General features: G+C 47.0%; 2 protein-coding genes across 2 annotated transcripts in view; one reads left to right on the top strand and one right to left on the bottom strand.

The window, feature by feature from the left end:
• Positions 1-610: 610 nt before the first annotated feature.
• On the bottom strand, positions 611-19,859 carry IFRD2 (interferon related developmental regulator 2). Its single transcript, XM_066615823.1, has 12 exons — positions 19,655-19,859; positions 10,593-10,709; positions 9,628-9,712; positions 7,491-7,615; positions 6,533-6,690; positions 6,316-6,366; positions 5,190-5,371; positions 4,842-4,947; positions 4,025-4,162; positions 3,195-3,323; positions 2,882-2,977; positions 611-2,301 (listed from the first exon to the last, which is right to left on the bottom strand). Exons 1-12 carry the CDS (start codon positions 19,698-19,700, stop codon positions 2,221-2,223), a joined length of 1,314 nt encoding a protein of 437 aa, XP_066471920.1. The 5' UTR covers positions 19,701-19,859; the 3' UTR covers positions 611-2,220.
• A 109-nt stretch (positions 19,860-19,968) lies between these two features.
• MST1 (macrophage stimulating 1) overlaps positions 19,969-26,607 on the top strand; it is a 46,452-nt gene continuing 39,813 nt past the window's right edge. Inside the window, exons 1-3 of the mRNA XM_066612955.1 lie at positions 19,969-20,148; positions 26,033-26,075; positions 26,164-26,296. Of these exons, the coding sequence (XP_066469052.1) occupies positions 19,969-20,148; positions 26,033-26,075; positions 26,164-26,296 (356 nt within the window). The remainder of the gene's footprint in view (positions 20,149-26,032; positions 26,076-26,163; positions 26,297-26,607) is intronic.

Below are 26,607 nucleotides of genomic sequence, written 5' to 3'. Positions count from 1 at the left end.
ACACAGTGTACTCAAGATGACTTCCACTACATAAATATATGCAGGTGGGCACATTCTTTGTACTGATCTGCATAACTCAGCTGGAACTAGGCAACGTACAGAAGGAAGGCGTTGCATCCATATGTGCTACAGGACGTGCAAGAAGACTGCTAATTTTGCAAATCATTATGAATCATACTACCCTTACACTGCAAACTGCCCACACAACTGCTGCTGAAGTCATGTTGACAACCACATAGCTTCTAGTTAATCACGAAAAATTATATGTCTCATTTTCTCTTATGTTTCAAAATCAAATAGGTGAAAACAGACACTTTCTGCTGATATCAGACAGGGCAAACAAAAAGCCAGAAATCCAGTAAGGTCTCTGCAGAAAAGTATATCTGTCATTGAGGGCACAATCTTAACCAGGTCTACTCAGAAGTAAGTCCTATTTTGTTCAATGGGGCTTACTCTCAGGAAAGTGTGATTAGGATTGCAGCCTAACTGTGCTAAGCTAAAAGCAAGCCACCTTTCCCTTCTGGCTTCTGTATAGCTTCTGCTGTATAGCTTGAAGGTATGCACTCTAAAAACACAACAAACCCACTCGAAAGAAGCCAGGCACTCAGAATTGTAAATTATTATTGAGCATTTATATACCGCTTTTCAACAAAATGTGGTTCACAAAGCGGTTTGGCAGCTGGCTATGCGGTAGGATTTCTCCATTTGTTGATTTTCTTGGATTCTTGGCAAATACAAAAAAGTGCTTCACAATCCTATACAGGTTTAGTCTTAAGGCTGTACAGAATTCAGCTTCCTTAGAACGTGGGTAGGAAGTGTGTGTGTGTAATTATAGGGTTTTAGTCCTTATGGCTGCCAAAACAGGAATGAAAGTACACAGACCACTGAGTTACAGCAGGGGTTGCCGCTAAATCTAGGAAACTGTCTTGACTCAGCTGTTCTGACTAGCAGCAGCTCTCCAGGGTTTCAGGAGGGGCCTTTTCCAGCCATAGCCGGTGATGCCAAGGATTAAACCTGTGATCTTCCACATGCAAAGAATGTGCTCTGCACCAATGAACTACAGCCCCTCCCTCAAAGGTCACCTACACCAGGCACCTGTCTAGATCCTTGCTACTTCCAGTAAGCAGTACAAGCAAAATAAATTATACAAAACAAGCCAAGAGATATAGAATTCAGGGTTTCTACGTTGCTTCAAAAAGTTATTGGGACAAAGCTCTTTGAGCCTATTTTGCGCCAGCCAATAAACCACAGGGAACTTCTTCACCACAGGGAGAGTTTCCCCACCTTATGAGAAAGAGGAGTTTTTTAGGGCTGTCCAAAGGTGACTTCGCAGCACAAGGGACTTCCCTTGCTTTGAGGCACAGCTTTGGTTGATTTCTCCTCATGCTATCACTGAAGTAGGGGTGCTTTCCATAAAGAAGAGATGGGTGTGAGTTGTGGAGCAATGCCAAATGTGAAAAGATGAGAGAGAGCAGGAGAGAGAGAGCACACCATACTGTGGATGGAGATGAATAATGCATCAGAGAGGGACTACTGTGGAACATACAAGGAAAAATTAGCAACTGCAGAGGCAGAGAAGAAGGGTGACCCCCTTCATGGTGTTGTCAGCTCAGCCTTTAATCAACTACACTGATTCCTACTGTACAATTTCAACCAGCACCAGAGGGCAAGAACCCAAGGCACCCAACCACAAGCCAGGCCCTTTCACTGCCTCTATGCTGGACACCCTCACACGAAACCAGCCTCCTGCACTGAGACCACCAATGGCAGAACCTACGGCTGTAGGAAAAGGTGGGAGAAGATCAGGTCCTCGATTTCACTGCATGTTGCAATGGCAGCTGCAGAATATGTTCAGCAATGGAGACAAGGGAAGGAGGCTTCAAATTCACTGGCTTAAAAAGCAGTGGGGGGGCAGGAAGGCTCTCCACTACCCAACCTCGCTTAGATTTTTGGTTAAAAAAATAAAAATGGCACCCGCCCACCGCCATCCCATCAGGATTCAAAACATCCAAGGCATTTAAATAGTATTCTGTACATATATAAAAGCCCTCAGAGCTTGGTGGGGGAATAGAGGGGGGCATGGCACAAGCCTGGTTTTTGAACAGAGTTGAGGCAACAGGGCCCCTTTGCCCCATGCTCCCCCCACCCACAAATTTCACAGTGTCCGGGTCTGTAGTTCATTGGTTCGTACGGAAGGCAGGAGGAGGAAGAAGCCTTCCCTCAGAGGACATCGGCTCGCTTATCTCGAACACGGCTCCTTGCTTTCGTCCGGGCTTTGAAGGCAGCTGAGTTGTACAGGTGCTGTTGGGATAGAAAAGAACAGATGCCGGCAAAAATCAGCGGGGGGGGGGGGGAACTGCCAATTAAGGCATTTAAGGACATGTGGAGGAAGGTCTTGCCAGGAAAAATCCATGCCTGCAGGACAACATATCCAGATGGGAGAATCCCCACCATTAATTCCACCTAAGTCGCAGAAAGAATACTACAACACAAGGCCACAGGAAAGGCAGACCAGACCAAAAAAGCTCATCGGGCTTAGCATTGTGTTGGCGACTGTGACCCATGGGGTGCTTCGAGGCAGGGTCCACAGGCAATGGTCCTTTCTTGCATTTGATATTCAGAAGCAGGCAGGCTTCTGTAAACCACCTCCACACACGCTGGAGACTTGCTTTTCAGCCTTAACTTGCACGTGGCTCTAGTGTAAGAGGACAGAAGCAGGACACCAACTGCTCTCCAGTGGCATCTGTGGAGACCTCTGGCAAGTTGCCACCGGAGAGGAAACAGGACGGTTTTTCTGGTATCTCAGGAAAAGTCCAGGGCCCGAGGAAACAAAGCAAGACAGCCATAAAGGGAGAGAAATACCAGTAGGCTGCCAACGTACCTTCTCAAAGCGCGAGATCTTGCTGGCTTTAATAGCTGCAGCATCCAGAACTAGTGGGGGGCCCAGCTCAAATATCTCACGCAGCAACTCATTGTTCTGAGGATGAAAAGACAACTACCATTAGGCAGAAGAATTGGAGCCAAGAATGGAACAGCTGGACAAGTTCCTAAAGGCACAAGGCACACAAAAACGGCCAGCCCTGGGGAAAGCAGCTCTCAAGCTTGCAGCACACTGTACAATGCACTTTTATGATGGCCAGAGACCTCCACATCTCTTGTCTCTCAGTGAAGACACCAGGTGCCTCTGCCTTTACCTGCAGATGATGCCTGACTCCAGAACCAAGAGTTTCTTTGAAGGCATTGTAGGTTCTCCTTCTCGCCCAGCTGTCCACATACATGCATTCTAGCCCAAACTTGATGGTCTCTTCATGGCATTCCCCATTCTGGAGAAGGGAAAAAAAGGGGTTTGGGGATTCAGGTAAGGAGAACAGAAATCACTCCACACCAGATCCCACATGACTGAAGAGCAAAGACAGCTCAATGTTGTCTCACTCAGTGCTAGGTAAGGCTGCCCATGTAGGATAAACCACTCACAGACATTCACAGATTTCATACAAACACTGTGTACCACTTGCTCTCTAGGGGGGTCATTTACAGAGGATTTTGGACCCCCGGCTTTAAACTACACACTGGCTCCTATACTAGAAAGAGCAAGACAGCAAAGCTGTTCCAAGTAGTTACACTTTTGTTCTTTTTAGTATCAACAGGAAGACAAACACCAGGACCATTCCTCTGCCCTGGAGAAAAGATCCTAAAATGGATTGATCTCCTTAAGATCATGGAGTAAGCTCAAAGCTTGTATTTTAGCTGGTACCAGTTCTGAACACTAGGCCTGAACCTTGGAACATGTGAAGTATCACAAAGAAAAGCCCTCTAATAAAAGTACGTTTAGTACGCGTATGCACAGAGTATGTTTTCCTCAACAATTACAGCCTTCACAAATCTGGGATTATGAGAGCATGAAAATTCATAGGAGACTTGAGTCCCAGTGCCTCTTGTTTTTTGAGAGATTAAGAACTGAAACGCTCCTTAGGCGGAGACCTTTGCAGATCTATGCAATGATGGCAAGAGCCAGTCAAGGCACCTCAATGAAATGCAGCACGTCGCGAAAAATGGAGCGTTGCTTGCGTCGGTCTGTCTTGGCCCGGTACTTGTTGCTATCTGTGGCCAGGGCTTTCAGTTTTGTGCACAGCAGATCAGCATCCTCATAGAAAAAATCCTCCTGTGACAAAAATGGGATAAAATAAGTTATCAACTAGAAACTCCAGCTTGTAGGACAAAAGGCAATAAGGGGTCACAAAGCTAGGAAGGATGACATTTCCCCAAATTTTATATCTGTATCCCACAGAAAGCTCCCAGGGCAGATACCTGGCTCCAAGTATCTCATGTTCAGGAACTTGATTAGGCCCATGTTCATTTAATTTCCACAAGGAAAGAGCATCATGTCCCCAGCCTCTCAATCAAACAAATTTAATCTGGGACGACATTTAATTCAAGGCTGTCCTTGGATCACTCAGTCTTTGACCAACACCAAGGGAGAAAAGGCCACAAGGAATGCCACAGATAACTCCTGCCCATCTGACTGCTTTCAATATTGTAGGGATCTAAAATGTATTTTGGTAGTTTTTGCAAAACTGCTATGCAGTGAAAAAGCTTTAACCCACTTTTGGAAGGCAGGTGGGGGGACCAAGACAGCGTCGGTCTCTGTTGAGACTTCACAAGGCTCAGAGACTATAGCAAGTCATCCAAAAAGTAGGTGGGAAAAAAGATGCAATGTGGAATTGGCTGGCAGTGGCTCCAAAGTGGGCCATCCTTTCCTGGTTGGGGAAAGTCCCTGAGGGCCTATAACACAAGAAAAAGGGTGTGAGTGAATGAGCAAATGCAGAAGGGCAATGACATACCTCCATGTCTCGGGCCAGCTCAAAGAGCAGTGCAATAGTTTCACCTGCCACAATCCGAAGATTGACGTTATCGCTGGACAGCATCAGAGGCAATTTAGGTAAGTGACTGCCAAAGAGAAGAGCAAGATCACAAAGTTATGGAACAGGCCATCCATGACCACATCCTGTCCCCACCATCTTCACAATGCCCAATCCTAACCTCTGGTGCCTTGGAAGACCTTGTGAGCTTTCTGTATCAATCCCAGTTTTCTACATGAGCCAGCAAACAGATCATGGCCAGGACTGAAAGAGGCAAGGGGAATGTTCCCCCAGGCAAAATGAATGCTGTACGCAAGAATGGCAACTCACTTGTCCAGGATCTTCTTGATCTGGGTGCTTGGGCAGATGGTGAGAAGAAGGGACCAGGACTGGAGTGCATTGCAATGCAAGACCTGGAGCAGAGGGCTGTGGTGGGAGGGCTCAGAGCTGGCCTCCTTGTTGCAGGAAGCGCCAAAAATCCCTTCCAGGCAGGAAAGACAGGAAATCAGGTCCTAAGAAAGGGATACCAATGATTGCACAAAGAAGGAGAAGGATGTACCTCTGGTTCAACTTGCTGGGCAAGCAGCACTGGGAGGCAGGATGTAATTTATTCCCAGGTCATATTATTAACCTTTGAGAGTTATCACCTTCCCACATTGCTACAGGCAAGGTTCATTTCCTTGAGCCATAAGGATGTTTTAGTACAGGATGTCCTGCAGGCACCTCTGCTATAGTGCCCTTTTCATTGCTCTAACTCTCAGCCTTTAACATTGTACTCACTGGTTTATACGAGCCAGCTACTTGGGGCATTTAATATAGAACTCTGGTTAGCAGAGCTTTTTCCTAAACGGGTACTTCAAGAAATGAGGGTGGTGGGCCAGAATCTCAACCGCCCCCCAAAGAATCATGCCCGCAAGAAGCCACTTTTTCCACCAAGTGGATAGATGGTGCCCCCAGGGGACCAGATTTGGCCAGAGAGCCTCCAGGTGCTGGCCGCTAATACTTTTCAGAAAATCAATGAACTGCTCCCTGAAATAATTTAAAAAGCGTTTTTTCTTGTAGAAGATTACACAAACACCCCACAACACAACACTACACAGACGTTTCTCCCCAAAATTCAAGCCACAGTGTTGTTTAGGGTATCGCAACCATGGTGCCCATTGCACTTTCACCTTGTGAAACTCATTTCCCAATCCATTCCAGAAATTAATCTGGAATACTTAGAGGACAAACAAAGCCCCCTTTCAGAATTCATTCTGTGTCAGATTATTAGGAAAAAAGGCAAAATTAAAAAAATATTCCCTTTGGAGACCCACCTATCTCCACCAGGACCAGTCAAAATAATGAATGCAAGAAAATCTTATTCTGTTGGGGATATACAATTCTGCACTCAGGCAAGAACCATTTGTAGCTTAATTGGCTAAAACCTGTCACGTTAAAGGTTAGCATGATTTACCTCCATGTCTGCCGCAGCAACAAAGCAGCACATCCCAAGAGCAGTGGCACACTGCAGGGGGGAAAAGGAAAAGGAGAAAGGGCAAGATTAGGGCAAAACTGTTCTGAACAATCTTTCTGAACATATAAACAGTCCCTGGGAACATCTCTCTTCCTTTCACAAGGCTTCTCATGTGCCAAGGTTGACTCTGGAGTAGAAGAAAAAGAGGTTTACTCACACTTTGCCGAGCAACAGGACTGGCTGAGGAGTCTGTCAAGATGGTGATGAGGAGGGGCTTCAGGCTGCGGAAGACCTCCTCCCCCTCAGGCCCCGAGCCCATCTGAAGGCACAGTAGTGTCAGAACAGCAGCAGCAAGGGACTGCTCCTCCCCTTTACCTGAGAGGAGGAAGAGACACAGTTGCCTTCTTCTCAGATTCAACACATGCCACAGCACACAACACTAGATATTAACTCCCTGCGAGAATGAATGTGTGAAGGGCCCCTGGGATTGCCCTGCTAAGCTCCACCTCCCACCGCTGATGCCTGCCAGTCAGCTCCACTCCTCCATGTGTTCAGTGTTTGTCTGTAGCTCCCTGCAACCGGAACAGGGCAAGCCCATGAGTACCAACAGTGGAAGGAAAGGCTCAGTTGCGCAATCCCAGGGACTCAATTCAATTACAAATTCAGTCTTCACAGAGACTGGACATCTGCAAAAGACTACTGAAAAATCAATCAATGGTAAGAGCTAGAGAGACATAGGGCAAACTAGATGGAGATCCATGATTTGATTTCCTGTCTTTATAAACCTTTGTAAAAAGCAATGGGGCCCAGTTCAGATCAAAGCCCTGGGAGGGCTTGTCGCTCTGCACTGCTTTCTCAACAAGAAACACACCCCACAGTGGCTGTTTGCCCTGTTACAGAAATGTTTATGTACTTGTATCTTGGACTCTTTTCCAGTTGGTTCCTGATTCAAAGCCTTGGCCAGAGCAGCATTACCCTCTGTCTGCACTTGAAAGACGGGGATAACCATACTGGCCATTATTGTTGCAATGACTGCTGGGAATGCACAGGAAGCATTACACAAAGGCTAAAGTATTAATTTGTTCCTGAAGATTTAAAACTATCAAATTATAAAAAGGAAAATAAAGCAATGAAGAAAGAATATTTAAGGACATCCTCAAGGGCTGGGGACCTACCTTTCTTTAGGCACTTCTCTAAGGAGTCCGTGAGGGTGAGCCTGCGTTCCAAGAGGAAGTCAAAGAGTATCTTGGAGGAGAATGCCAGCCGCAGGCTTTCCAGAGCCACCTGCCGTGTCTTGGCACTGGAAAGTTGTTTCAAAAACAAAGAACAAGAGTGTGACAGCAAGGAACCTTTTCTAGACAACTTTTTCTGGGAACCTTTCATAGAAAGACCTCCTCACGAAAATTCAAACTTTGCACCAAAGAAACTCAACTCTTTCAAAATGAATTATGCAAATTATTTCAGCCTACTTCCTCTTCCTCAAAATTCAGGACATTACTGGGATTGTAGAGAACAAGACAACAACAGGCCAGCAATGGGCAGCAAAGGCACAGCAAGAGAGAGCATAGTCATGAGGCAGGAAAAGGAGCTATGGAAGGAGCTGAAGCTTCTACCACTGCCAACCAGAGGCTCTGCCCTGCCTTCTCATCACTAGTCAGCCTTCACCAAACAGTTCCCAGCAAACACCAACCCTGAAGTTGCCCTTTTGTAAAAGTTGAAAGCAAAAGCTAAATTCTATGTCTGGTACTGGATTCTGAGCTCTGAACTGTTCCATATGTGACATTAACAAGTACGCTGTGTGAACTCTCTAAGCTAATGCACAAATGAAGCCTTTGGGTTTTTTTACACTCGGCACCAACCGTAGTTCTCAGTGGCATGGATGTACGGTGAACATAGTGTTGCACAGATGTGCACAAACTCACATAGTAAAACTATATGGGTATGCAAAGTACAAGAAGATCCATCTACACATTGAGCAAAGCCTGTTTGCAAGCTGTCGACACCCCTAAAATCAGTTTCTTCCCAGATTTGTGGAATAGAAGTTCTTGAGAAAAGAACCTGAGAGGAGCAAAATGCGAGGCAGAACCACACAGCTGAAAATCCCAGCATGCAAAGACAACGAGTCCAAGATCCTCTCATGACAAGTTGGGTGCAAAAGTAAGTTGAAATAAAAGGGTAACTTGTATTTGAACCCCCAACCTGCTCAGTGCCATTTGAAAGCAACAAGCATAGGAGGGATTGAGGCCTCTTATGGAAAAAACCTTAAAGCCACTGGTCCAGAAGATCACTGACTCATCTGGCTGCACTACGAGAAGAACAACAGTAATTCCCCTTGTGTAACAAAGAGTGGTGCCAAGTGCAGTTGGCACTGTTGCCAAGTTGTTTTCAATAGGGAAAACAGTCTGCCCTGCTGAGCAATTTGAGGCTTTTGGCACAGCCTGAAGTGAACAGAAGTATCTTATGTATGGGGTAGTATTGCAAGAGAGGAGACCATCCAAGACCAAAACCAGTCTTACCAACAATGCTTAGTAGAAGTGACACAAAGGCACCAAAGCTAGTAGCTTCCTAGATTGACTGACTATGTGGACAAATAGACCATGCCTAAGTTCTGCTCTCTGCTCCAGAACTCCGAACTGTTGGTATCACTGTTGTGATCTTGGAAAGCTTTGCCATAAAGAGTAGATTGGACACATCTGAACTGATGAAATCAGTGCCTTCAAAGGCCCAGAATATAACAGGATAAGGAACATTTTGGTTCCCCTCAAGCATCACGTCATACCATGACTTGCTACTGATAACAATTTCAACTGACTTGCTTGCTTGCTTTCCCATTCCATCTGTTCCAAGTGCAGTGGCCTCTGGAAGCAGCCATAAGCAAGGGTTGTCAATTCATACATCAAGTCAGGGGCATCAAACTTTGGTGGGTGTGAAGCGAAGGGCTACAGGGAAGAGACCACACCTTCTCCAAGGTGTGAGAGAGCTCCAAGCCAGAGAGGAATGCAGGGGTTGTTCTTTGTGTTGTTGTTTTTTTGCCTACAACCTTGCTTTGATATCAAAGTGAAGAAGCAAGGCTGGCGGCAAGGGCAAATTTTGACTGGCTGTCAAAGCCAGCCAAAAATGCGTGTACCCCCACATCACATCAAGCCAAGTAACTGTAAGAAGAAATCTTATTCTGCAAACCCACTTCTAGTTATGGTTTCAGAGTCACAGTCCGTAGTTTGTCAAAAGTCACGTTAAATCAGTTTAAAGCTTCTTGAGCTACAATTTCATATGACGTTTGAACTGAGTGCCACCAGGTAATGCACATCCCACCTCTTGTCCATCACGTTGTCAATGCACTCCTTCAACTTCTCTTCCACCTCCTCTTGCTGTGCTTGCTCATCCACTGCCTCGCCTCCTGCAAAAAACAGCCAAAGGGGAGAAAAATGCATCAGTTAGGAGGCGGACCACAGCCTGAAAATCTCACATTTCTTAAGCAAGAATGAGAAGGGTTGTAAATCCAGTCTGAGTGACACGGGCTGAGTGGCAACATGGCTCTTTATTCTATAATTTCAAACAGGCTTTTGCGATTCTTGAGTTCTGAATTTTCCTGATGTCCGCTTGTTAGCTTGAGGGTAGTTCAGATGGAATTATGTTGTAATGAATGAACTTTTAAATGTCTTTTTATGTTTTTAATCGCTGTTTTAAGCTACTCTGAGGGCCAGAATGATGAAGTGGCATACAATTCAAAGGTACAAGAATGGAGATTTCTAGACATCTGCATATCACCTTCTAAGGCTTCCCTTGATGATGGGGGTGTCAGTTCGCATCCCTGACATTAAGCGACATATGACTGTAATTATATGTGTGTAGCCCCAAAGTCCAAAGCTTCCCTGCCTGATTTTCTGGGTGAGATGCTTAAAAGACCAATTAGATATATGATGGGGTGGGTTTAATGCTTAGAAACAGAAGCGATCTAGCCATCATCATTTCTTACAGATTCCAAACTCAGCCCCCTGCCCTTGCAGATACACTCTGCTACCCACATGCTTTCCCATGAGTGACAGGGTTTCCTTCTTCACCTCCTCCTCCTCCTCCCACTCTCCGTGCTGGAGAAACACCCTTAAGAAACAAAATTTAGAGTTGTGTTGACTCATAATACGTTGCCAAACAAATGCAGGTGTGTGTTCAGTTTGCAAAACCTATTCTGAGCAGTGCAGCTGAAGTTTTGTGGCTACAAAATCAAATGCTTCCCCCCATACCCAGGACAAATGCCACGAACACATGTCCATGCTCACCTGTCACTTCCTCAGCGACACTGATGCTCTCACTTGCACTGCTACAATGACTCAGCACTTCACTGGCTGCCTCATCATCGCTGGCCTGGGACTCCATCTTGGCACTGCTTGGAGGTCCTAGAGGAGGAGGTTAAGAGGTCAACAGAAGTGAAGGTGCTTTACATTCATTTGTAGAGTAACCACTGAATTCTGTACCTTTGTGTTTACCTAGATATCTAATGCATCTTATCTCAAGGGTTTGGAGAAGGCTGTGTAAATTCTGCCCCCCCCCCAGCTGTGTCTGAGGGCAAATACAGATTACTACATATCAAGAAATAACTTACCATTGTGTGCATATAACCACTTAATAAGCTGGTTGGCTAGATCATCAAAGGGCAAGGAGAATTTTATCACCCTTCCACACCTGATCAGGAATCTGGGAAACAAGGACAGTGAGAGCAAGTGCCACTTGGAAGGACCATACTCAGAGCCCATACAGATAATATTGCCACAAATGTGTGGAAACACTTCTCTTACCACTTGGCATGGTAACTTAGCCAACTGAGGAACTGCCTGCCAGGGCAAGAGAAAGCCAGGGTAATTTAGCTTTCCATATGGCTCCACAGTAAGCCTATCAAGTGACTGCATGCACACTGTAGGAAGCTACATCTGAGAAATCATCACCTAACTTGCTTGTTTGTGTACTTTGTGGTCCACTGATCTACCATGCTTCTCTCCCAGCTCCAGCAGGGAAGCAGATAAAGGCCCTTCTATCCCTATTGGCCCCAACAGATCCAGACCCGACATTGCCTAAAACAGACTTAGGAAGCCTGATGCAATGTAAAGAATTTAAAATCCAAGCAAGCTGAGACAGCCAAATGCCAACATGACAATGACAACACCCAATTCTTCACTCACCTAAGGCAAGAAGGTCTCCTCCTGTCCCTGGTAGCACTTGATAGGAATTAGCATGCTGCTACCTTTGGTTAAAATGAGCAGTGTCAGCTTAGACACACCCTACTGAGAAATACTGAAGGCCTGGACCAGGAGATAATCAGCACCATATGGAAGTAAGTGGGGGAGGGAGGAGGGAAATAATAGGACATGGATAGGAAGAAGACCATTTTTAACACTTTCTGATCTTCAAAGAGTCAAGGGTTGTCCTTTTCTTCCGTAAAAATACATGAGTAAACTCTCTATAGTTACTGATTTTTTCAGACACAAATAAGCAAGAGTTACATGACAAATGGTGAAGAAAGAGGAGAAAAATGGGGCAGGTACTGAGACTGTAGGAGCCTCCAAGTGAAAGGGGGCGTGGAGAGTATTTCCTCTTCCACCTTGCAACTCAGTTACAATCCTATCCACATTTTCCTGGAAGTAAGCCCCACTGAATACAATGTAACTTTTGGGTAGATGTGCACAGGTTTGCACTGTAAGAGTTTTTGTTTGTTTGTTTAAACTTTAAAGAATAGAATTTCAATTTGTTTCAGCCATAGGCTGTACAAAATTTCAAATCTCAAAGAACTTTAAAACCCTTAGTAAGACAGCACTGCCACAAACAGAAGGCAGATGGACAATCTGCTCAGAACAAAAATTTCACGAAAAGACCCAACAGAAATCCGGCCCCAAACCACCAAGTAGGTTCCAACCCACAGTTTGAGAAACTGATTTAGTGTATATATTTAATTTTATCAATTAGACTTCGAAAGTCAGAGAGATTTCTATCCCCCTTATTAAAACTAGGATGCACAAATCGTATAAGAACAGATACTATTTTTGATCTTAGTCTTTAGGACAAGAACTACCAGAAACACCATGAATTAGTTTGATGACATCAAAGTTAGTAGACACACCAGGGCCAGCCACTTCCAACTCTCTTTCCTCACCCCCAAAATTTCCCTTGCTTTCAAAAAACGAGATGGTCGTTTTCTGAAAGGTACACATGCAGTTGCACCAACTTCCCCTCCTTTGGGTTACTAAGGACCCTGTTTCAAGGTTGACTAAATTAATATCCAGAGTTCCAGGGGAGAATTGTGCTTAAAAAGGGATATAAAAAATGCTGCTCCTAGTTGGATACATTTGTTAATAGCACAGCACTATATTCAAAACAACTGTGGTTAATTTCCTTTCATTTGTATTATCCTTGATCTTGATAGCAAAATCCAAGCAGGACCACAAAATCCAAGCGGCTCTGATAAGCAGCCCATTTTATCTTTCTGAAGAGATACCATCAGCCTCACCCATCCCAATTTTGTTAGGAGTTTAATAACTCAGATAGAAAGAATACTCAGATTTCATTTGTCTGGCAGCTTGAGCTATCACTCTCTTAAAGAATATCTACATTCTTGATCAAACACTACTGGTTCACTGCATTTTAAGTTAACTTAGATGCTATGACACTACAAGAGATGGCTTAATGATCTATTGTCAACTGAAACAGATTCAAGATGTTAGGAGGTGTAAAACATAAGTCATAACCATAAATCAATGGAGGCTCAGGGGAGAAGCAATCTTTAATAATTCAGTTGTTCTTGGTGAACGACAGCTGGTGGGTAACAGATGCCTGTGCTGGGCTGGGAGATATCAGAAAATACGAATCACACTGTTGTCCACTGGGATTCTAAGGCAATCTTAACAGACCCACAAGATAAGATCTCAACACTGAAAGAAACTAAAATAAAATTGACCACTCACCGGTGTAATCTACCACGCTAGTGCCATGGGAAAGAATAAAACAGAAAGTTCAATGTCTGTCCAAATATCATTTACCACTGAGTAAGATATATCTTTTGTTTTTAAATAGAGTTTTCAACAACTGCACTCCAGCAACGTTGATCATGCCATCCTTGACACTTTGTGGAAGCGGAAAGAAGGAGCAATGTGCATTTAGTCCCCAAAGCAAACCGACTGCCAAGCTGTGTCTTGGGCAGCATATAGGCAGGGGGTGTCCCACCCACCCACCCAGCCTCCACTGCTGCTGCTTTTTCTCTCACTCTCTGGATTGGAAAAAGAAAGGGCAGAGACAGAGCAAAAGAGGAAGTGTGGAGGACAGTGGTGAGCTGGTGCGTCCCAACGTCTTTCCTCCACACATCCTCTTCTGCTCAATCTCCCTTTTTCTTTCCAATCCAGGGAGTGGGAGAAGGGGAGGTTAGTAGACCACTGAGGAAAGCGGGTAGCAGCATTTGGCACATCATCTCAGGTGCGGGAGTGTGTGTGTGTGTATCTTGGATCAGCCCCGATTTTGTCGAACAATGCAAAACCTTTGCCAAGTTCCATCATCTGTTATAGTGGAAGAATCTGCATGCTTTAGGCACACAGTTCTAGGTGCTACACATGCCCAAAGATGTCAGCAGTATTTTTATTCAACTCCTTTCTGCAGCTGAGAGGCACAACAGCCCCTCCAGGAACTGTACACTGCAGCAGCTGAGGCATGCTTAGCTGCTAGAGGGAAAAGAGACGCCTGAGGGGGGACATGATTGAGACATACAAAATTATGCATGGGAAGGATAAAGTGGATAGAGAGATGCTCTTTATACTCTCACATAACACCAGAACCAGGGGACATCCACTAAAATTGAGTGTTGGGAGAGTTAGGACAAAAGAAAATATTTCTTTACTCAGCGTGTGGTTGGTCTGTGGAACTCCTTGCCTCAAGTTGTGGTGTCGGCATCTGGCCTGGATGCCTTTAAAAGGGGATTGGACAAGTTTCTGGAGGAAAAATCCATTACTGGTTACAAGCCATGATGCGTATGTGCTGATTTTAGAAATGGGCTATGTCAGATGCAAGGGAGGGCACCGGGATGCAGGTCTCTTGTTATCTGGTGTGCTCCCTGGGGCATTTGGTGGGCCGCTGTGAGATACAGGAAGCTGGACTAGATGGGCCTATGGCCTGACCCAGTGGGGCTGTTCTTATGTTCTTAATGCTTCACCTCAGATCGCACCATGCAGAAGTGAGGGGTGGATGCTGCCTGGGAAGGAAGCCAAATTGCTACCCTGAGCCATCTCCCCTTCCCAGAGATACTAGGAGACACATAACCCATATGAAACACAGTCCAAATGCATGAGTGGGGATCAGTCTACAACTATCAGGATCTTGCCATGACCAACAAAGAACCTGAGCTCCAAGTTATGTGTACATTTTTGAATTAAACAGCACTCTTTATCAAGTCATATGCAAAGGCAGTCAGTTTGCAACTGTATGAAAAAGCAAGGTTAGTGTTACAGCTGATAATCAGTGGGCCTGATCACTGTCTTTTAACCATTCAGATGCTTTGTCTTTATGACACTTTATAAAAAGTCATATTCTACCTGCTGGAAAGTGTTGTACATATCAATAGCCAGGACACTTTTACACCAGCAGAAGCAGACACAATACAAGAAGTCTCCGGTGGGGGAAGCATTTGAGTTCTTCAGGGGGCGGGGGGGGGAAGCAGAGGGGGTGGGGGAAGGCACTCCCGGGAGTGCAGGGAGCCCTGTGCGATTGTCCGCAGGGCTCCCTGATGCTTCAAAAGTGAAAGTGGAGCGATCGCACTCCACTTCTGGTTTAGCTGAAGCGGAGCGCGATGGCTCCACTTTCACTTGTGAAGCATTGGGGAGCCCTGCGGACAGTCACGCAGGGCTCCCCGCACCCCTGGGAGGCTGCAGGAGGCTCTGGTAAGTGTACCCAAGCCCCTGCAGCCCCCTTGAGTGGTGCGATCCTGGGGATTGCGCCGCTGCCTCCTCCCTGCCCCTGCCCCTTAAGGAGAAACAGGCCAGGGCCCACAAGCTGGGGTGTTGCGATGCCCCAGTCTGAAAAGCTCTGCCCTACTTCAATGAGCACATGCTATGACACCTGCACACCTCACTGTTTTTGTTGTACTTGTTCTGCTGCTGCGCCTGCCAGCCCAGGCTTCACTTTTTGTAAAATAGCTTGGCCAGAAGAATCCTGGGAGTGGGTCCTCTCTGGCCCCAGCCCCTATGCCGGTCTTTTTATAAGAAGTGGCAGCAAAAGAGCTGCAGGCTTGAAAGGGAGAGGCAAGCCCTCCCACCACCTTCCTCACTCTCTGAATGCATAAGAAGGATGGGGCAGCAGGGTCCAGTGACCAGACAAGTAGCAGGCTGGGCACATAGGACCCCTGCCAGCTTGTTATATCCCCTAATCCGCTGCCCAAGGTGACAGGTTCAACCAGCCTGGTGACAGCAAACCAGCCATGCAAAATGTCTCCCAATCCATGGACTATCTCCGTAAAGGCGTAGAGTGCTGAAATAAAGAACGAAGACAGAACAAGGAGAAGAAAGGCAACATAATTAGAATACCAAGCACTACTCACCACCCGACAAACCGAAGCCACAGCTTGCTAAGCCAGCAGCACCGAGGGAGGGTTGCTTTAGGGTTAACAGGTCACTGGCTTCATGCCTGCGGAAAGCACTGCACTGGTGGCAGGAGCCAGATGAAAGCATATTGCTGAGTACACAGCTGGGTCCTCCAGCTGACACACCTGCATGGCGCCACCCAGCACAAAGGCAGGGCAGGAATCACGACTCAGCACCAGACCCAGCAGGCACCAGGAGGTGTCCAAGGCACTCTAAGCCCCAAACACAGAACAGGGCAGAGAGTTTGCCCCTCATGATCTGCCTGCAAGAACAATAATCTAGAGGCAAGACCAGCAGAAGACATGCGGCAACTTTCACACACTGACCAAGCTGAGGCGGTGTTTATTTTGAGTGCCTGCAACTTGCCTGCTACACAGATGCCAGAAGAACAGCACTCAGAGTCCTGCACAGCTGCCAGGAAAGACACGTGTGGTCTGACTGGGTGGTGCGTGGCAACTGAATGTCTACCAGAATGATCTTCCCTCACCAAGACACATCAGCACAGCCTCAGGGCACATATGAGCTCTTAGGATAGCAGGTAGCTGTTACTCTTTGCCCTGACTACAGAGGTATGCAGTCTCACCCAGAATCATACAGTGGTCCCATCCTACTAAGAGATCACTCTGCTGGAGTAAGAAAGGTTTGGGATCTCTTATAAGGGCTCCTGTGCAGCAAAGGCTTAAAGAAAGAGAGATAAACAGCAGATACACATGTAATCAGGGGATTATCAGGAAATCCCAGGTTCAAATCCCCACTCAGCCATGAAGCTTTCTGAGCAACTTTGGGCCAGTCACTCTTTCTCTGCCTCACCTACCTCACAGGGTTGTTGCAAGGATTAAATTAGTTGGGAGGACCACGTATGCCATCCTGAGCTCCTTAGAAGAAGGGCATGGGTATAAAAATTATAAAATGTATATATTATTGTGTGCCTGAGAAATTGCCATTTTCAGTAAATTTCTAGATAAATAATTTTAAAAATATGCTGCATCCTAATAAACACAAAGGTCAGCACTGCCTTTATGATGCACACAAAGTACATGCGTGGGAGCTTCCAGACAACCTTCTGTTAACACAGTTACATAAATGGGTTCAGCTAATTTTCACTGAGAGAAACAGAGATGCTTCTGGATGGCATGACATCTAAGCAAAGACAAGCTGAAATAAAGACAGCAACCCAGACAGTAGTTACCAGCCCTTCTAGAGAATTCCACAGATGAGAAAAGGTGCTCACCCCAGTGTGGAGGGCACTCAGATTAGAAGGTACACACAAGAGACACCTGCACTTGCAGCGAAATGTTCTTGGAGCCAAGTAACATTTGAGCAGTATACACCTGCCAAGATCACTAAGAGCGGTCACTAAACATTCACTCAGTATTCAAGGTCACTAAACACTGATTTACTTTACTATGTGAACTGCTAGTTGAAAAGTGGCGTATAAGTGGAGCTGCTTGTCAGCCTGCGTGGGAGAACTGGAGGCCAGAAGTGAGACCAAACCAGGATGATCCATTCTGAAATGTTGTTGGCTCTTGAAAGAATCATAGCTCTATGATTGTAAAAATCCCCGAGGTCTTTAGAAACGCCTGCCTATGTAAACCACCTTGAATAAAGTCAGAGGAGTAATCAGATGACCAGAAAGGCGGTATAGAAATACCTAGTTGTTATTATTATTATTATTATTATTATTATTATTATTATTAAGTATGCTTAATAATAAAAATAACGATGCTTTTGAGCAGCATGCTTTAACAAGAGAGTCTCATGGAAGCATAACATTTCAATCTCCAAATCAGCGCAATATAGAGCTGTGTTGGCTAGAGGAACGGTGTCCATCTCTCCAGAAAGGCTCAACTGAAAGAACTTCAGCTTCTTAAGAAAATATATATACTGCTTTACAACAGAGCCTCTGTTCCATGGCATACTAGTTTTCTATGTGGTTTTGCATGCGGGAGCATTGCATGACATGAGCCCTGGTTCCCTCTGCAGCCTGAAGTAGCATAGCCTACATGCAGGCTCACACTCCCAGTGAGAAATAGGCTTACAGCAAAATGATTTGGCCTTTCATGGACCATCAAAGTGAAGACAAAAGAAGTTCTCCATCCCATAGTGCGGCAAAGCAAAATGCACACAAAGGGCACACCACAAGCTGCAGAGCAAATTTCACAAGCAGTGTAATATTTATTTATTTAAAAGATTTTTATCCCACTTTTGCAGATGGCCAAGGCAGCTTACAATTTATAGATTAAAAAATACAATTTATAAAAGCAATGAATGAACTTGAGGGGGGGAACCAATTGGAGAACGGCAAAACTATTTACACTCAAGTTTCTGCTACAGAGGCACAGGAGTACCATGGCAGAAAGTTCTGAGAAAGGCTTTCCCATCACATCTGTGCACATCTATGCACCTCTGGTTATTTTTTATAACTGCTAAGGCCACTCCACTGCAAAAAAAACACCCTAGTGTAGACCACAACATCATGCACATATGCCTAGCTTCATGTAGACGGGATGCAACTTCCCTAGGTCCCTACACAAAATGGAAATACACAGTAGTGTGACCATTTCAGCGACGTGGAGAGGAGGGATTTGCTGCATGGGTAACAGCCTATCCTCCATACCTACTTTACCCAGGCTTCACGCACTGGAGAGGACACTCTGTTCCAGAACACAATTCAGAGCGTGACACCATAGTCTTCCGAGACTGAAGGATGCCAACAAGAGTGTTCTTCACAGGCAGCCCATGCATGGACTTTATGCGGCTTCCTAAAACTCTCTGGTCTCCTCCCAGAGACCACTTTTCCCAAGTGGGAAAGGCGAGAAAGGGGATTTGACCCCCCAAGTGGAATATGTCATTAGGAAAAGAAGAGGCAAGAGGCCTTTTAAAAAGCCACATGGTGCAGTTCTGAGAAGCGATATTAAGTCTCAGGAGTTCATCAGGAAAGGCGATTCACGTCGCCCCCTACTCCTCAAGATCTTTAGGGGTCCAGCAGGCTTTGAAGTGCAAAATCCGATCCAGCAGCTCTCAATCTTAGAGCCCAATCCTGTGCATGTCTACTCAGAAAAAGTCCCATTATAGCCAATGGGGCTTACTCCCAGGAAAGCGTGGATAGCACTGCAGCCAGACAGCCCAATCCTAATGCACGTCTACTCAGAAGTAAATCCCATTATAGTTAATGGGGCTTACTCCCAGGTAAGTGTGGACTGCCCGAACCAAGCCCCGTTCGCCGCCACCAGTTCTCATTATCTCCTGCGTTCACCCCACTCCAGGAGTCGCCAGTGCTGCACAGACACAGCGAGAGAGGCCGGACCTTGGCCGAGGAGGCAGAGATCTGCCTGGGAGGCGCGCGCGTCTCTCCCCAGCCCGGGGCGGCGCCGACAACGCAACAGCTGTCAGGGCTCCGGGGCAGAAGCGGAGCCGCACTAAATCCGAGTGGCCCATCCGGGTGCCGCCTCCTGCCGCCCCCGTCCCGCTGCCAACTAAGGCTGCAGCCCTGGCCTCCCTTTCCTGGGAGTAAGCCCACTGACTCCAGTGGGACTGACTCCTGAGTAGAGGCGTGGGATTGGGCTCTCTGGCTGCAGCCCTGGCCACCTTTCCTGGGAGTAAGCCCACTGCCTCCAATGGGACTGGCTTCTGAGGGCTCTGCGAGCCCAGCCACACTGCCCCGCGAGTGAGCGCACTGACCGCACCGGGGCTGCTCCGAGCAGGCGTGCCTGGCGGGGGCTCAGACTCACCTCGGCCGCCCCTGCGGGCTCCATAGCCGCGGCGCGAACGGGGCATGGCCGGCCAGGCGTTATCAGGAGTCGGCTCGGGGCCAGGCGGGCTCTCTCCGCTGGGGACTGGCGAGGGCGGTCGCTGCCTGTCGGGGGAACCACGCCGCTTGCTCCACCATCTTCCTTCCCTTGACCGATCCCTCGCTCTGCTTCACCGCTCAGCGGGTGCCGGTGCCGCCACCGCGGTGCCCTCTGGGAGCTGAAGTCCTGAGCGCCGCCGCTCGCACGGCCAAGCCGCTTTGTGACAGCGGGCCGGCCGGACTACGAGCCCCGTGATGCTTTGCGCGCCCCGCTCTCAGTGGCTTGCTGGGAAACGTAGCGCCAAGGCTCAGGCACGATTGATTAGTGCCTCCTGGGAGGCAAGTGAACTACGACTCCCAGAGGCCCAGGCGACGAAGTTTCGCGGCCTCACTTGGCCCCTTCGGTTCAACTCACTTGCACAGTCGTCTGGTCTCGTGAGGTGCGCGCTTGGACAGGTTGACTCTTTCGCCCTCTGGTGGAGAAACGGCGTCATTGCAGGGAGAATCCAGAGGCTGTGGCGACACGCGGGTTGGTTGTATGATCTTGGCAGCGGGGCACGAGCCACTGCGCCTCCCAGGGGAAAGGAATAGGCAGGCCCCGTCACTGTTTCAGGGATGGTCAGCTGCTGCTGAGAATGACCCATTTTTCCCTGCCCGTAGGATGAGGCCCCTGCTCAGTGGTGGCAAGGCTGAGTGAGAGCCCGAGCCTGTGCCTGCCTACTCAGAAGTAAGTCCCACTATAGTCAGTGGAGTTGGCTGACGGAGAGGTGGAAGTCACAATGCTGAGCTTTGCACGAGATGAATGTGGAGAGATCAGCACTCCTGCGGCAGATCAAGAAGCATTAATGGGGGCAAGCCTGATGCTTGTAGACCTCAGTACTACTGTGACCACACAGCAGCAGCACCTGGCTTTCACACCTTCACTTCCAGCAACACAGGAAGGAAGCACATCTTTCAGTCAAGCAGCTACCAACAGGTGACCCACGCTCTGATTGCAATGTTGCCTCCCCACTTTGCTGCACAATCTTTACCCCATTTTGACTCCCCTGTTACTGCCCCCACCTGCCCAACTTTTCTCCTGCCTCTTGATTAAAACAATTGACAATTACCTCCCTTCCTCTACAGTTGGCAAAAATAATTCTTCATTTCCCAAGTAACTCTGCTCTGCTCAGGGGGCAAAAGGCCACTTAAGAAGAACATAAAAAAACCCACCCAATCCAGCTTCCTGGATCTCAGTAGCTCACCAGATGCCTCATGAAGCACATAAGACACCTGCATCCTGGTACCACTTTCTTGCTTCTGACTTCCAACAGGAAGTGCAAAGGGCATTTTCCCTTCAACAACTTATTTCAGGGGGGGAAAAGTCATCAGGTGCATTTCTTATTACTTTATCCCAGTGCTGGGGAAAGCTACACATGTTTAGAACATAAGAACAGCCCCACTGGATCAGGCCATAGGCCCATCTAGTCCAGCTTCCTGTATCTCACAGCGGCCCACCAAATGCCCCAGGGAGCACACCTGATAACAAGAGACCTGCATCCTGGTACCCTCCCTTGCATTGGCATTCTGACATAACCCATTTCTAAAATCAGGAGGTTGAACATGAACATCATGGCTTGTACCCCGTAATGGAATTTTCCTCCAGAAACTTGTCCAATCCCCTTTTAAAGGTGTCCAGGCCAGTCGCCATCACCACATCCTGTGGCAAAGAGTTCCACAGACCAACCACAAGCTGAGGAAAGAAATATTTTCTTTTGTCTGTTCCAGCTCTCCCAACAGAGTGGATGTCCCCTGGTTCTGGTGTTATGTGAGACTGTAAAGAGCATCTCCCTATCCACTCTGTCCATCCCCTGCATAATTTTGTATGCCTCAATCATGTCCCCCCTCAGGCGTCTCTTTTCTAGGCTGAAGAGGCCCAAACGCCGTAGCCTTTCCTCATAAGGAAGGTGCCCCAGCCCCGTAATCATCTTAGTCGCTCTCTTTTGCACCTTTTTCATTTCCACTATGTCTTTTTTGAGATGTGGCGACCAGAACTGAACACAATACTCCAGGTTTGGCCTTACCATAGATTTGTACAACAGCATTATAATATTAGCTGTTTTGTTCTCAATACCTTTCCTAATGATCCCAAGCATAGAATTGGCCTTCTTCACTGCCGCCACACATTGAGTCGACACTTTCATCGACCTGTCCACCACCACCCCAAGATCTCTCTCCTGATCTGTTGCAGACAGCTCAGAACCCATCAGCCTATATCTAAAGTTTTGATTTTTTGCCCCAATGTGCATGACTTTACGCTTACTGACATTGAAGCGCATCTGCCATTTTGTTGCCCATTCTGCCTGTCTGGAGAGATCCTTCTGGAGCTCCTCACAATCACTTCTGGTCTTTACCACCCGGAAAAGTTTGGTGTCGTCCGCAAACTTTGCAACCTCACTGCTCAACCCTGTCTCCAAGTCATTTATGAAGAGGTTGAAAAGCACCAGTCCCAGGACAGATCCTTGGGGCACACTGCTTTTCACTTCTCTCCATTGTGAAAATTGCCCATTGACACCCACTCTCTGTTTCCTGGCCTTCAACCAGTTCTCAATCCATGAGAGGACCTGTCCTCTAATTCCCTGACTGTGGAGTTTTTTCAGTAGCCTTTGGTGAGGGACCGTGTTGAACGCCTTCTGAAAGTCCAGATATATAATGTCCACGGGTTCTCCCACATGCCTGTTGACCTTTTCGAAGAATTCTATTTTTTGATTTAATTTAAGAATTTAATGGGGAGGGGGGGCAGCTTATGCATTTGAGGCAAACCATGGGCCTACCTAATTCAGTATTGTCTGGTGCCTGGGTATGCTGTCTATCTCACTATTCAGGAGAGTCTCCCCCCTTTCTGGGACACCCCAGGAAGTGAACCTCCATGTAAAGTACACACTCCACCACTAAGCTATGACCCCACATTGCCTCGTCTGCAATTAACCTGTACGCAAACTCAAAGAAACATAATTTGATTGGGTATCTGCTTTCCAAAGCAATTCTAACTATTTTGGTACTCTGTAAATAGCTACACTGTTATCTAACAAGGCTATTTAACTGCTGCTTGACAGGCAGAAATCCCCAAGTGCTACTTTCCCAGACATAGCAAAGCAATCATTTGTTACCTTCTTTCCATTGCACAGGTGCTAGCTGCTATATATTTCTGTCCATTAAAGAGGCACAATCCTAGTCTTGTTTGTTCTTAGGCTGTTCTCCTTCCTGCAGAGTTTCTTTTTGCCCTGATAACCATCTCAGGGCCCAGTCCTATCCAACTTTTCAGTACCGGTGCAGCCTCAAAGTAAGAGAACAAACGTTCCCATACCTTGAGGATACTTCTGCTACTTCCTCCCCACCACAGGATGCAGCACATGCCCCATGGGCACAGCTGCACCGGCACTGGAAAATTGAATAGGATTGGGCCCTCACTCTTCCTAAGAGTCCTCTTGTGTTAATCCCTTGTGGCCATGGCTGCCTGGCTGTCAGAACCCAACTACTTCCTCTTGAGGAATTGGACTCTGGAGCCTATACAGTACTTAATTTTTTGTTTGATTGAGCTGTCCTTCCATCCTATCTTGGTGTCAAGGTGTCTTTAGTTTATGGGCATATGGTGTGACATCTTCCAGGAAGAGGAAGGCTCTTGAGCCAGGGCCAGTTTGAACTGGCTTAGAACAATTTGCTAACTTGACTTTGCGTTGTATTGATTTTTGTTTGTTTGTTTTTGTGCCCTTTGAGTTGCCTGGGGAATGGCCCATCCACTGGCTGAGGAAAGGCCTGGTGAAAGGAGTGAAAGGTGAAATTCTTATGGGGACTCATTATGCTGGGGTCTCTGTGGATAACTGTACCCCATTTCCTTTGAAGTGTTCTTTGCTACATTACTGTTGACATGTGAGCCATTGGTAAATATTTGGCCAGCAGGGTCAGGGGGCACTTTCTGTGTGGCTTCCTGTTAGGATGTTCCTGTACATGCGCAAGCCAGCTGGCACATCTCCCTGGCCAAGCTGAGAGAGTCTGGTGCTGCTGGACCAAGACATGCAGGCAGCAGTGGTCCTGCTCCTTATGTGGGTTTGTGCCTTCAGCACAGGTAAGAGTCCCCTCTTTCCTTCTCTCCTTGGCTTCTAGAGGGTCCTTCTTCTACCTCTGTGACTTTTGAGGGCATCAAGGTCTCTTGCCCCTTTGTGCTGTGAGTTTCAGGCTCTGAGCTGTTCCAGCAGAGAGAGGGACGTCTCTCTCCAGTGCCCCAGCAGTGCTACCTCCTTCTGCACTGGGATTCTTTGGGCTGGGGGAGTCTAGAGGTAGATAAGAATTCCTAGGTAAAGCCTTGAACTTCCCTGAGGCATGTGGACTGTGCAGAGTTAGAAAGGGTAGCTGTTTCTCGAACCTTCTTGTTCATAGCCATAGAGAAGCAGGCACAAGAAAATGAGTCAAGACCAAATGCCTGATTTATAGGGCTATGACTTCTCTTCCCTAGAGGGTTTTGAGTCTGACAGATTCACAACCGACCTTCAATGGCTGAAGCACATTTGCCCCAAAATTCTTATCCTGTTGAATGTTTGCCTGTCATGCAACTGTTAAAGACAAATTCTGGCGTGGAGAAAAAATAGGAACTTTTTCCTAACTCGCGTGCTAACTAGGGCTATCGTCTTTTGGTTGATCAAGGCTCTGTGCCTGTGACAACTTCAGAACAGGCAAAAATTGGGCAGAGGCATCTTCTCTCCCCCCCCCCCATCACTATACCTCCATGCTAGAGAAAGCTACACCTGATGTATTTCTGCCTGGCAGGCCTATGTTAAAGGCTTTGTCCAATAAAGGTTTCCCACTGTCCCCAGGATTTCCAGGACTGACCCGGAGTCTTCAGGTAAGGCCATCAATCTCCAGGTGACCACTGAAAACAATCTTGGAGATTTGAACAAGCCTCCTAGAATTTCCAACATGATATCAGATTGGAAAATAAATCTTCAGGAATGTCTTGAAACAGAATTGGCAATCACAGCCCTACCTCAGACACAGGCTTTCTGGTATATGAACAGAAAACCAATTTCTTATTTGAGTCAGTCCTTGGGTCCAGAATCTGTTTTCAATATGAAGTGGTAATAAGTGTTTTTGAGCATGTACAGAGTGCATTTTCTTTTCTGCTTGAGTGACTGCTACACTTATAAGGTTATGGGGTTTGCAGTGAGGCTTGAGTTATTCTCATGCTTCTCATTATAGCAATTAACCACAAGACCCAAATTGACCCCTTAGGGAGAGCCACCACGTTGGTGTTTATTATGTGGTCAGGGCTGTTGACAAGCATCAGGGCTGGGGATCATTTGCAATCTGTAGATGCAGCCCTCAACATACCACAGTGACTGATCCATCTTAACAGTGAGAAAGTGATGCTTTGAGAATGGCTGAAGGGCATGCAGCAGTATCACTGCCTTGCTATGGTGGCAGCCCAGGGGGAAACCTGCAAGGGTTTTGGCAGTCAGAGTAGAAATCTTGTCAGGATTTACACATCAGTTGGAAGAGTGTGGAATGGTTGACAGCAGCTCTTGATCATTGGAGGAGAAGGTTTGGATGGCATGCAGTAGCAATGGCCAGAGAAGCAGTTTGTATAGCCTCTACAGGTCCCTACCACCTACTTGTCCTGTGATTCCCTGGACTGTGTCCCAAGCCTTTTGGAGCTGGCTGGATACTATGGAAGGCAGGTCTATCAATGACTTCTGTCATGATGATTATGCGCAACCTCTGGGTTCAGAAGCAGTCTGTATCTAGATACTCAAGGCTGGTTCATTGATTACACCAACAGTTCTCAAACTGAGTCTAAGGGAGCCCTGCTGGCACATACCTGGAGCTCTTGGGTGTCAGTGCGCATTCAGAATGGCGCGGCACAAAACTTGGCACCATATATACTTGAAGAGTCGGAATAGGAGGGGAATGAGTAAAGAGAGCCATGAACAGGGAAGATGGGAGGGGCAGGTGGTGGCCACTTATGCTGTGCTTCTGGAACACCTGAATGAGCTTCAGGGAGCCCTAAGTCTCCTAGGAGCATGTATTGTATTGGCAACCTTCAGTCTCGAAAGACTGTGGTATCGCACTCTGAGCACACTTGGAGCACACTAGGAGCACACTTGGAGAAACAAGGCATTACACAAATGATACAGCTTGTGTTGAGTGGCAGCCTCGCAGTACTCTTCACCTGGAGTCTTCCACCGATTCATTCAAGCTTTCCTCCAATGAAGCCACATCAAATTGTTTCTGGCTTGCTAAAAGCGAATGAGAAGTATGTGTTTCTCTTCTGTTTTGGACTTTCCAGAGGCAACTGGTGCGTCATTGTGGAAAAGAGGATACGGGACTTGGTAGGCCTTTCGTCTAATCCAGCAGGGCTTTGGTGCACTGGTTTCCCTGCGAAGGACCAGGGCTGCTCACATTTTCTGTGTCTTCTAGGTCAGCGTTCTGCACTTAATGACTTCCAGAGGCTAAGAGCTACTGAGCTGGTGTCTTCCTCCCTCCAGGGGGAGGAACAGTCCATGGGGGTCGAGGAGTGTGCAAAGCGATGCATGACATTTGTTGACTGCAGGTGAGGAAGAAAACCAAAGTGCACACGGAAGCTGGAAGCTGATGTCTCATTTGGAGATGAACGCCCTGAGCTGCCTCAGGCACCAAGGGTTTGGGTTGGTCCTGCTTAGGGAAGCTGCTGTCTCTTAGCCTTGCTCCTCCCCCTCCTTCTCCAGTATAGGAACAATATTGGCCTGCTCTACAGTGTTGTTGAAACTGGATTACTTGGATTGGTTCTGTGATGTGTTCCAACTCAAACAAGAGGATGCGGACAACAGCAGAAAGCACTGATAAGAACTGGGAATATGGGAAGCAACCATAGTGGGATTTGGG

This window comes from Tiliqua scincoides, chromosome 2 (genome assembly GCF_035046505.1).
Source record: "Tiliqua scincoides isolate rTilSci1 chromosome 2, rTilSci1.hap2, whole genome shotgun sequence".
Taxonomy (NCBI): domain Eukaryota; kingdom Metazoa; phylum Chordata; class Lepidosauria; order Squamata; family Scincidae; genus Tiliqua; species Tiliqua scincoides.
Note: the sequence above shows the minus strand (reverse complement) of the source record. Positions and strands in the feature narration are given on the sequence as shown.